Source organism: Phaseolus vulgaris, chromosome 3 (assembly GCF_000499845.2).
Source record: "Phaseolus vulgaris cultivar G19833 chromosome 3, P. vulgaris v2.0, whole genome shotgun sequence".
Taxonomy (NCBI): domain Eukaryota; kingdom Viridiplantae; phylum Streptophyta; class Magnoliopsida; order Fabales; family Fabaceae; genus Phaseolus; species Phaseolus vulgaris.
This window is the reverse complement of record NC_023757.2, coordinates 52,157,143-52,170,262: the sequence shown is the minus strand read 5'-3', so window position 1 is coordinate 52,170,262 and position 13,120 is coordinate 52,157,143. Positions and strand designations below refer to the sequence as shown.

The 13,120-nt window shown below is 30.7% G+C and overlaps 1 protein-coding gene across 1 annotated transcript; it reads right to left on the bottom strand.

The window, feature by feature from the left end:
• Positions 1-1,074: 1,074 nt before the first annotated feature.
• Positions 1,075-9,782, bottom strand: LOC137808667 (ABC transporter B family member 2-like). The gene is made up of 12 exons (XM_068609909.1): positions 9,391-9,782; positions 8,807-8,861; positions 8,253-8,428; positions 6,782-6,982; positions 5,895-6,154; positions 5,049-5,589; positions 4,509-4,888; positions 3,897-4,309; positions 3,337-3,578; positions 3,009-3,256; positions 2,443-2,855; positions 1,075-1,842 (listed from the first exon to the last, which is right to left on the bottom strand). Exons 1-12 carry the CDS (start codon positions 9,604-9,606, stop codon positions 1,280-1,282), a joined length of 3,708 nt encoding a protein of 1,235 aa, XP_068466010.1. The 5' UTR covers positions 9,607-9,782; the 3' UTR covers positions 1,075-1,279.
• Between the last annotated feature and the right edge of the window lie 3,338 nt (positions 9,783-13,120).

The following is a 13,120-nucleotide window of genomic DNA, read 5'->3' as shown; positions in this document are numbered from 1 at the left end:
ATAATAGAAACTAATTTAGAAACCAAAAGTTTTCTTAATTTATAAAATGATCTCTATTTTAGTCGCTATAGCAACTAATTATTTTTAGTCTATAAAATTGATTTATATTTCATTATTTTCTCGTAGTGTTTATCGGTCCCATATTAAATGTAAAAATATTTTTTTTTATTTTTTTATCATCTCTATACATAATTTAGGAGATATTTTCAGATTATATAGTCCAGAATATAAAATTAACTTTTTTACATAAGAATATTTTTTAAATTCATAAAAAATAAAAAATTTATGGGAGTGACACAAGAGGTGCAGGAAGAAGCACTGACAAAGTTGTTAGCAAGTTGTTTGGTATATACATGTTATAGAGGGAATGAATATGTCCCATGTGGTATGATTGCACTTTCACTCAAGTAATTTGGCCTGAATGAGAATGTTGGAACGCTATGAAGAGAAATTAGGATTTTTACTTATTGTACAAGGGAATATCTTTGCCCCGTGAAGAGATTATAGTAAGTATACTATGAGATGAAAAGTGATGATAATCATAATTTTAACAATGCTATAGAATTGTTTTGATAAACCAAATAATTATGATTATAAGTTTGAAAGCATTAGTTTGTTTGTTTGTTTTGATTTACTATTGTTGATTGTAATGATCACTAATGTGTTCGGTAAGAATTTCATTACTAATAAATTAATACTTTCTACTAAAATTGTGGTTATATATTATCTTAGGAATCAATTTCATCTCTAAACTATTTTTATATTTTCCTTCTACACTTCTATTCATCAAACCTGTTTTAAATTATCAAAACAAAATCAAAATCACTATTAAATTGTATAAATAAAATCAAATTCACACATCTCAAATCAAAGTCTCCTTAAATATCACACACATCAATTGAATTCAACTTATCAATCTTAATTATGTGTCTAATATGTGTTTTAAATTAAAATAATACATGTCAGCACTGACACAGGAGATTGAACCAGTGAGCCTAGGACTGCATATTTTTAATTTAAAAGATAATTTGCTAAAATAAATGGAGAAACTAAAATTGTATATACCAGGAAACAGAGGAAAAAATGTAATTAAACCAAATTATTTAAAGCCATTTTATATTTTTACAACAGTTTCCAATATGTGTGATATTTTCTGGGCAAACACTGGCCCCAGAATCCACATCATTCTTTGTAAGTGTGAGGAAAATAAAAATACAAACAAACCTTGTAACATAAAAAAGGTAGTCCAGATAAAAGAATTCAATGGTCTTTTTTGTTGTTAATCAAAATGCTGTTGTACATGTTGTTCTTGTTGTTGAAGGCTGACTAATTTGTAGTATGCTCCATCTGTGATTTCTACAAGTCTTGCATGAATCCCTCTCTGAATTATCTTTCCATCCTCTAAAACTGCTATTTGGTCTGCATTTTTTATTGTGGATAGCCTATGTGCCACTATAACTGTTGTTCTGTTCTGCATCAATTGGTCTAGAGCTTGTTGCACCACACGCTCTGACTCCAAATCCAGTGCACTTGTGGCTTCATCTAGCAGCAAAATTTCAGGGTTTTTCAAAACAGCCCTTGCAATAGCTACCCTTTGTTTCTGGCCACCAGATAGTTGAACTCCTCTCTCACCTACTTTGGTGGAGTAGCCCTCAGGAAGTCCACTGATAAAGCTATGAGCATTGGCAAGTTTAGCTGCTTCAATCACTTCAGCTTCTGAAGCTCCTTCCTTTCCATAAAGAATGTTTTCATATATCGATGTTGCAAAAAGAGCCGGTTCTTGTTGCACTAAACCAATATGTTTCCTCAGGGATTTCAAGTTGAGTTTCTTGATGTCTTTTCCTGTAAGAATTGAACGAATCACAGTTAGAAGAATGTTTTGTCATTTAGACATTGATAATCATGTAGCCATGGAGTCTTTTTATTATGCATCAGGAATAATTGTTTATTTAAAGAAAGAATGGTTGATCACAGAAAATTTTTTCCTGGTACATCTTAATGTTTGTTTTTTGATCTCTTCAAAGGTACCGTTAATGAGTTTCTCGTTCTCTGACTGATGCTTAAAACCCCTGTTAAATATGCATTCGATTTAATGTTAATATAAGGGCGGTGTGGTTGGTTCTTGATCTTTCTGTTTCTCTTTAGTTAGTAGTGTTGAGGTAGGCAGTAGGTGATTTCATTTTGATTTTTGTTGTGTATGGGAAAAAGTGTTTGTTGTGTTTGGGAAAAAGTGTTCTTTGTCTCTCTTGTTCAAGATTGGACCACCCCTCAAGTGAGTTTGTGTAATTTAATTGTTTCTTGTTGATAAAAAAGAATGCATTCCATTGTGTGCATTAGACAGTTTACTCAGTGAAAAGAATATTTTTTATATTTCTTGTTTTGTTTTGTACTAACTATGGAATAAGAGTGAGTGGTTAAAGAAAAGTTGTTGAAACACCTTACCATCAATCATCACCTTCCCAAATGTTGGATCATAAAATCTGAGTATAAGGGAGATGACTGAACTTTTACCACATCCACTGTGCCCCACCAAGGCAATATTCTTTCCTGCAGGCACTTTAAGATTGAAATTATTGAAAATAACCACTTCTGGCCTTGAAGGATAGTTGAAACGGATTCCTTTTAATTCAATTGTTCCTTCCACTGTCTTCAACTCTTCTCCAATATCACCCAATATTCCTGTCTTTCTATCCATCACTTCAAAAATGGATGCAACCATTTGATTTCCTTTCAAAAGGTCAGGTGCCAGAGCCAATGTCTCCCCCATAGCTAGTGCTGTTACAATTAAAACCATAAACGACTTCATAATTGATTTGAAGCTAGAAATCTCTTTTTCCATCAACACAGACCCATACCTGCAAAAGATATACAAGTTTCACTCTCAGCACAAAGGCAATCTTGCAGTCTTGTAATTTATTAATAAGTTAGAGTTTGTTTACTTTTTGGTTCTCCCCTATGAGTAAGACATATATATGCTATTAAACCAAAACAGAAGCAAGAGAACCTACCACAAGGCAAGGCCATAAGATGAGAAAATAAAGAACTGGGAAATGCCATAGAATATGCCAGCAATTTGACCTCGATTGAATGAACGCTTTGAAGGCTCCACAAGCTCATTAGCATAAAGGTCAAGGACCTTTTGTTCAGCACAAAATGCAGCCACAGTGCGGATATTACTCACAGCCTCCCCAGCCAACATGTTGGCTTTTAGATATGCTTTGCTCAAGTTGCCACCAAAGCCTTGCATGAATAGTTTCTGAAATTTTGGCACCCAGTTGTTAAAACACAAATAAATGTACTAATTTAGCAGTGTAGAAGTATGGAGCCAGAGAAAACCTCGCTTATGTGACCGCTAATGATCAAAGGGTACGTGGCCAGTACAACAAGCGTTATCCTCCAGTTCAACATGAAGGCAACAATAAATGAAGTAACAACCAGACCAACATTTTGCAGAAGAATCGTTGAACGATCAACAATTATAGTTCTTAAAAATGTTGCATCGGTCTCTAAGCGTGATGAAAGCATAGAACTTGTGTTGTTTATGTCATCAAACCAACTAATTTCACTCTTTAAAATAGCTGCACCCACATATACAAGGGAAGTTAGTAAAAGAAAGATCATCAAATCATAACCTATAATAGCTATATTTTTGTTTAGCTGTTCATATTTTAGAATCAGTAGCACAAGTGTGAACACTTAAAAAGTAAATAATGCATCTTAATAACAAAACAGTTTGATTTTGTTACATTCAGTGTAAAGATTTTTACTCTGTCAACTAATAAAAAGAACCAACACATAAATTTTAAAATGAGAAGATTAAAAGGAAACACTCCTTAGAAAGACAAGCACATAAGTGGAAGGTCAAGTCATAAACTCAATCAGATTATACTCATTACCTGAAAACATTTTTTCTCTTGCCCGAAGGGTAAGTCGTTCCCCCATGATTCCAAAGGAAAGATGTTCAATGGCATGGGCAGTGATGGTTAGAACTGCTGCCCCACAGAAGAGGAAAGCAACTTTTTTCACTTCATGACGTGTTGTGTCCCAATCCATGTAATAAGATACAAGAGCATGAGAGATTCCAAGAGCAAAGAGTGGCATTTGTGCTCCAGCAATAAACGCACCCAAGGTTCCAAAAACACCATAAGGCCAATCAGGACCAATCATGGAATATAGTCTTTTTACTGATACATGCCTTGAAGTTCCAACACTTTCTACTCTATCACCAAAAGCCCGACTAGTAGATTCTTTGTCTGAGCGAAAACTACCACGAAAGCTTGTTGTGCAAGATGATGACTCTCCTAGGCGCCTTATGTTACAATCAGAATAAACATAAATATAAGTAACATGCTAATGGTATGTTATCCTAGTAGAACATAGGTATAAAGGTTACAGAAAGTAACAGCTTAATAGAATCATTTGCAGCAACTTTCTCTAATAGATGAATGCCAATGCCATAAATTGATAAGATTAACTCATCTACAAAAGGTTGAGAGTGAAGTAAGTACCTTGATGAGCCTCCCAAGAAAGGATCAACAGAAAGATGGCCTTGAGAAAAGGCTGTTTCTTGGATTTGAACAAGAGATGCATATACATTATTTGGGTTGGAAATGAGTTCCTCGTGATTGCCAATTTCCACCACCTTCCCTCCCTCAATAACAACGATCATATCTGCATTCCTAATGGTAGAAAGTCTGTGTGCAACTATCACGGTTGTTCTACCAACCATGACACGATCAAGAGCCTCCTGTACACTTTTCTCAGACTCTGCATCCAGAGCACTGGTTGCTTCATCTAATAAGAGGATTGATGGATTCTTAACAATGGCACGAGATATTGCAATCCTCTGTTTCTGTCCCCCAGATAGTTGTATCCCTCTCTCACCAACCTGCAAAAGAAAATGAATATCATCTCCCAGGAAAAAATTATCCATCATATTCTACTTGAGACAATGAATAAAATTTCTAGATACATGGTTGAACACGATTTAGAAAAAGGTAAGTTTTGGATCTTTATTTTATGTTAAAAAGCTAAAGGTGCATTCTCACCTGAGTATCTAAACCATCAGGAAGATTGTTAATGAAAGACTGAGCATCAGAGAGCATCACAGCTTGATTTATTTCTTCAAGAGTGGCATCATCTTTTCCGTACAGTATGTTCTCCCTGATGCTTGTAGCAAAAAGTGCAGGCTCTTGATTAACCAGCCCAATTCGTTGCCTTAGCCATTTGAGATCAAGTTCCCTGATGGTGTTCCCATCTAATAGTATTTGACCAGAAACTGGTTCATAGAAGCGCTCAATCAATGATATAACTGTGCTTTTTCCAGAACCACTTCCTCCCACAAGAGCTACAATTTTCCCTGGAGGAATCTCAAGACAAAAGTTGTTGAAGATAACCACATCAGGACGAGATGGATAACTAAAACAGACATCCTTAAATTGGATGTGACCTTCCAATTTGCTTAACTTTTGACCATTTTCTGAGCTGACTTTGTTCATGGTGTCCCTCTCTATCATCTCAAAAATGGGATAAGCTGAAGCCTTTGCCCTGATAAATGCAGAAATATCAGGTGCTGCCTGACCAAGTGACCTGAGATTCAAAACATCATACATCATAAACTTTTGAAAAATAATCTCAACAATTAAAATAATTGTTAGTAGGATATTCCTTACTCCTTGGCTTTCTTATGCTACAACTAATGCATTAAACAAAATCGTGGTGAATTTACAGTTTGCAGGGTAATACCATGTATTAGTCTAACGAATGACACTTCATGTAGTTTGGATCATGCAGTAGAGTTAAATACTACCACAGAATTTTAATGCATCATTGATTGCTAAGTAAAATTTCAAAGAAAATTGCAAATCATTTTATCATGAGAAAAGGTTACTTACAGGCCAGAAATGACCACATTGAGCATTGTAGTGAAAGCATCGCCACCATTGGCGATATTCTTGTGAACAACTATGCTATTGAACCAAACAAGGAGAGCCCATGAAAGGAAAAGAACACAATGCATGGAGCCTAATCCCAGACCCTTAGCTAAACCTGCTTTTCGACCATTTCTATATGTCTTCATCAGAGCTGCTTTGTATGATCTCACTGCTCTTTCTTCTCCTGCAAATGCTTGTACCGTTCTCACATTGCCTATCACCTTAAATCCACAAAGAGTAAAACATAGTCATCCTACACATAATGTCTTTTTTACAAGCATTTGGAGGGTAATTTTAAAACAAAATTATCCAAAAACAAGGATAACTTACGGTTCAGCATAATAATTTGTTACACATATATCAATACAAATCTATAATCTATCATATATACAATTAAAATAACACAAGTTTTGCCACGTTTCTCCACCATAAACTTTTCCACAAAACTATTCAAAGCACAAAGTTGTACTGATTTTTCATTAGCCATCTAAGTTTGAGTGGAAATCTAAACAAACCATTTATGAAAGCAATTGTTTTTAAACCGATACGTTTTGGAAACATGTGAAGTGAATTTATCCTAACAAAGAAAAAAATATTGAACATATTTGATATTATTAGAATTTATAGTTGTGTTAGTTATATCAGAATTTATACATAAATGTCTATTTTTTTCAATTAATTCGCAACCAATTTTTTTATCTTTCAATCAAGTAAAATATAACATCTCCTATTTTTATTTATTTATTTATTTACGTGTGTTAAGTAAAATGACTTAAATTATGTATAAATTATATGTTTAGATGATCTTTTTCATAAAAAAGTTATGGAAATAAATAAAAAATTGTTACCTCCTCAGCAATTTCACCAGCTCTGACATATGCTTTTCGAACTTTTCCAATAAGGCCAATGGTGACATAAGCGTAAAGGCCACCAGCAATAGCAATTAAGGGCACAATGGCAAGTGTCACTAAACTTATCTGCCACACTCTCACAAAACCAATGACAAAACCACCTATGAAACGGCTTATGTAGTGCATGAAATTCCCAACCTGTAATTACATCAAGTATATAACTTTATTATATTCTTTAATCATGATTTAAATATTTTTGGAGTTTAATTATTTTGTTGATTGTGTTTGATATTAATAATGAAACATTTTTTTTATTTTTTTATTTTTTTATTATAATAAGAGTTCTTATTAAAATTATTTGACTTTATTGTGAGACTTACACTAATTTTTTTATATACAAACATTTCAAAATATGATCAATTCAAGTAAAACATGATATTTTAATTATTTTTTAAAAGAAACTAAAAACTAAAATATAAATTAGAAAACTGTATAGTAACCATAAATTATCATATTATACTTACATATCTAAAACATAACTCTTATAAGTTATAAAATTGTGTATGTTTTGCATTGTTTTGAATTTAAAACAAAATGTGATATTTATATGGCAAATGCTCCCTGCACCCAACACTTTTGAACCTGCACCCAACATAATTTCAAAAATTCCGAAAATACCCTTTGTTCTGGAAATAAAAATCCAGAATTAAAAATAATGCATTCCCAAAAAAAAATCCAAAAGAGGTTTTTGTGTTTCGGATATAAAAATCCAGAAAAAAAAAACAAAATTTCATTCCGGATAAAAAAAATCCGGAACTGAAAATAATATATTCCGGAAAAAATTATCCGAAAGAGATTATTGTGTTCCAAAAAAGAGGGTCCGAAATATAATTTTATATGTGCCCCATTTTCTTAAGGGTATTTTCGATATTTCCCCTTGATTGAGTGTAATGATATGGTGCAGGAAGCAATTGCCTATTTATATTTGATCTGACCCAAAATCAAACCAACATTTTAACGGGTTATTTTAAAACCCAATTTTAGTTTAATAAAAAATTTCAAAGAATATATAAGTTTATTTTTAAATGAAAGTTGGAGAGATAAAAAGAAAAAGAAGATCAAACTTTTGTGAACAAGTTTTTCAGATTTCTTTAAGATTCTTTTTCTAATTATTTTTTAATTTATTAAATTACTTTTCACACCTAGATTTATTGCGTTATAGTACAGTAAGTTTTTACACTTGATATTAGTTTTTCGTAGGTACTTAAGAAACTTCATATTTGTTAGTGTCTTTCGTACTGTAGGATATGTACCTATGCTATATATTCTTTAATAATAGTGGAATAATTAATCTTAAAGTTGATTGGATTATATAGTTTTTAAGTCTGATTATATTTTCTAAAATATATAAAGCAGTTGTTGATAAGAATTTTTAGAATTAAAAATGAAAAAGCAAGAATATATATACCTTCTCAGAGAGTGCATCTTGAACAACGATGATGTCAGTGGTAATAGAAGAAATAACCTCTCCAGTTGAAGCTTGAGTATCAAAAAGAGTTATATCTTGATTCATCATTGACCTTAAGTATGCCATTCTCATCTTTGCAGCTTGACGTTCCCCAGTATGCATCCAACAAGCCACCTCTGTCAAATCAATCAACGTTCAAAAATTGTAAATATGAAAAAATCGTTAAAAATGTTGTTGTTGTTGGAGATCCTACATCGATTAAAAATATTGTTTTTGGAAATCCTACGTCGACTAGAAATGAAGACATTTCATTGTATATAAATGGGTGTAAATCCTATTCTCATGAGTCGGTTTTATAAGATTGAGTTATGTTTAAAGTTCACTTTTTAATATGGTATCAATAAAGTTTTACTTCTTAATAACTGTAATTTTTTTTAAAAACATTTCATTTTAATGAAAAAAGAAAACATTATTCCATTTTGATAATACCGAATTTTACACTGATTAAATAGAGCTAAATCACTACACAAACACATATAATAACTAATCCATACCTGTCCAAGATGAAAACAATATTACTATGCTTAGATACACAAAATCCAATGCGTACTGCAAAAGATGGAGAAGCAATATTAAAATAATACACAAATAAGGTAATTTAATGTTGTTTACTTAGAAACTGATATATTAGGACAAGTTATTTGATTTTTCTAATAATTATATTAAAAGGTACATGTTACGTTATGTGAAGACATAAATCATAAGATTTTTAGGGATGAGAAGATAGATTATATTGAAATCTTTACGATAGTGTAAGGTATGATTGTAATTTTTTTTTAACTAATTTTTCGTATTCTGACTAGTGTCTTGAAATTTGATTTACATAAAAATTTTCAAAAGTATTAAATAAAAAATAGTGAAAGACTTGAATGTTTGAAGCTTTACGGTGACTTACTTGTTTAAAGATTGAGATATTCCTAAAATATTTTAATGTGACGATGAAAGTTTAACCTTGTGGATAAGGGAGGTGATTTGGCAGTGAGGTGATTTTAAAGAGGAAGAAGATGAAACATAGCCATTTATGCATGAGAAGTGGACAAGACATGAAGCTGATATTATGAAACAAAGAGAAACAAACCTTAGCAACTTCGTGGGAAGCTTCTTTAGGAGAAAGGTAAGCGAAGCCTATAACATTGATAATCTTTCCGAAGAAGACAAAGAAAACAGGCACAGAGGCACCATGAACACACGCCCCAACAGATCCAACACCCATCAAAACGCAGTCGTACCAATCAGCAAAGGAGAACAGCTTCAGAAGAGGAACCTTTCGTTCCTTCTCTCTCCCATCTGACATATTCTTCTTCCCCTCAAACACAACCAAACACTACAATGTAAGCTTCACCAACTGCAAGGTTCTTGCAGAACAAACATATATATGCTTGATGATGATGATGAGTTGTGCTTGAAAGAAGGAATGTGTTGAAAACTTGATGATGAAGAAGAAGAGGGAAAGCAAGAACTATAGGTTTTGGTGGTGGATGAGTCGTAGATTTATATATAAGGTCAAAATGAAGACACATTTATTATATTTTAATGAATGTTAATACCATTTCTTATTTATTATGACATACATACGTTATATAATAATACAATGTTTGTATATAAAATATTTTTATCGTGAACTGCTGTCAAATATATTAGCCACACTGATTATTTTAATAAAACAACTTACTTTTAACGTAACCATAACTCTTTACTAATCAAAATTTCATCATTTATTTTTATATCTTTTACTTTATTCAAATAAAATATACTTTTCAACATACAATAATTTTATATTTAAATTATAATAACTTTTAAGCTAATTCAACCTTATAAATTTGTTTCCATCGTGATGTAATACGAGATGGTTCATGTCATATCATATGATCTAATAAGTTAAATAAATTTTTACTAAAATAAATTATAAAAAATTATCTAAACGATTAAGTATTATTGATATAGTTTATGCATAATCCAAAACTAATATGACTTTTGGTGATAGAACTTGTAATAATTAGTATAATAACTGTTGACTTGTATAGAGAAGTTATAAACAATTAAACCAGAAAGTGTTTATGCAACAAAACTTAATAGCAGCATATGTTTAGAGATGTGTCGGTAAGCTAATATTAAAAAAAAATTAAGAATGAATTACATAAACATTTATCCAAATTTCTCAACACTCCAACTTTAAAAAAAATTCTATACAATTTATTTATTTATTTATTTTAAAAGCATATGTATCTTCTCTTTTAACTTACACATATATACTCATTGAGTTTTAAAAATATTAAGGCTTAGCTTGAATGTGGTTGGAATTAGAAAGGGAAAGAAAGGAGTAGAAAGGAAAAGAAAGTGGAAGATTAGGTTAATTAAATATTGGAAAAGTGAATTAAAAGTGAGTAGATTTGAGTGAAAAATTTGGAGATGATATAATTGATATGATTAAAACATAAAAAATATTGTATAATTAATTCATTTACTAAAATACTTGTGTGTTGAAATTATGAAAGTTTAAATTAAAATAAAGATAAATATTTTTATGTAAAGGTTTATACATGTATCGGTAGGGTTTATATGATCGAGACTCTAACTTGGTACTCAATCTAGATTGATCGACATGACGATAGCAAAACTGATTAATGACCAAATGTTTGTTGCTCTCCTTTTATTAGGCCCATTAATAACAATGAGCCCACAATAATTATATAAATAAGCACAGATCCCAAAGGATCGGGTACACAATCATCTAATCCTAAATACTGAGTGTTGAGTGTCGAAGTCTAACTTGAGCGTTAGAGTATCTTTTGCAGGTATAATCCGAGTTCAGAGCTAACAAGGATGAGAAGGAGTGGGAGACAAAGAGTAAAAGAGGTTCGTCTGAGTGGAAGTTGTGAGGTGTAGATCGACCGACCTACCGAGAAGTGTTCAAATCGTTTTCTTGGTTCCAACCCGAGAACAATACATTTTTGTGTTTGAAATTTGTAATTAAAAAATTGTAATTATTTTTTAAAACCAATATTATAAGTAAAAGATACAAAATAAAAGAGTACATTTTAATATTTAATTTTAAAAAGTTGTAATAGAAAAGAAGCCTAAAAAATTTAATGATTAGGTTATCGTAGTAACTTAAGGAGAAAGAAAAGAAAAAAAAATTCTTGTTGCCAACGGGTGGATCTAATTTAGAAGGACAGGTCCGGCTATGACCTACACAGTTAAGGGACCCCTAAAAATCTAGACACGTTGAAAGAGGGAAAAAAAATGTTTCATATGATTAATTCCTCTTTTTTATACACATTCAATTGTTTTTACTCTCTACATAGAAATTACTACGTTTTGGAATGTTCGAAAAAATTATTTTTTATTATAATTTGTTTTTTTTTTCACGGATCATGGAATCAATTTTATAAAGTAATTTTGTGTTGCTAGATAATAACATGTGAGTACAATAACAATAACATGAAAATATTTTGGGTTTGAATAGGTTGCGATAGCAGCAAAAAAATTTGGTAGTGACAAGTAAAGATGATATCGTGTGTATGTAGTTTGTTTTTAAATAGGAAATTATACAATTTCTAAAGTATTTAAATATATTAAATTGAACTTTATATTATTTTTAAATATTTTATTTAGATAGAAATATTTAAATTTACTAAGTTTAAGTTTCTCTATAAATAATAAATATGTTTTGATAATGGTGGCATTGTTGTTGGTTTATGCGTTTTAACTTAACTGCTAAGAAATTAAATAAGTAATGTGACTTGTGTGGTTTTCCATTTGGGTGGAGACAAAACCTAATTCTACGTACTAAACATAACTATTACTCATATAAATGAGTTACATGCTTTAATATTATTATTTTTTTCTTTTATTCTGTAAACAACTTTGTTAACATTTTAGGTTATTTTTATTAAGTAACCGCGTTATGCAAATAACTATGTTTAAGTTTTTAAGTGATTAAAACAGCATTTTGTACAAACACATACTCCACAAACTATTATTAATAAACTACCATGTGCTTCATATAAAAAAAAAAAAAAACAAGTATTGTACTAATTGTCTGTTACTCAATGTGGATTTACATAAACATTTTTCTAAATTCCAGCTCCTGCAACATAAAATATACATTCATGTTTTTTAAGTAATTTACGAACAAGTTACAAAAGTGATTTTTAAAGAATTAAATATATTTTTTAAAAATTGTATACATCCTTAGTTTAAACTTAATACTTTCTAAATACTTGTGATAAGAAAATTATTATAATAGGTCATTATTAATTTTTTTTGCTTGAGAAACAGATTTTTAGTATTTATTAGGATGTTAAAATGTTTTATATTAACTTATTATTTATATAAATATTATAATACGTTAAAAAAAATATTGTTACGTAAAAAAATACTAATAATTTTTTTAGTACAAGATCTATAAAGTTTAAAATTTGAATTAGAGACAAAAATAAATTTTGAAGTTATAATATACGTATTTAACCCATTTTTAAATTAATATCCATAACTTCAAACAAACAGAATTATATGTACTCAATTCTCACTCAGCCATGAACCCTAATTTGATAATTCTTTTATTCAGCTGTATCATGTAGCCATGTCCATATATTTGATTTGGAGAATGAATGAAAGATATATAATTAATTGGTGGTTTCTTTACGTCAATGATGGCAAATTTGGTGTTTCTTTGTTCTGCATGGGACAATGTGACCAGCTAGCATGTGTTTTTCCCTTGTTGTTTCATTTTTGTCGTAAAAACACGCTAATGTTGAAATTACGTACTAAATTTTCCGTGTAATTGTGAGAAAGACAAATGAAAT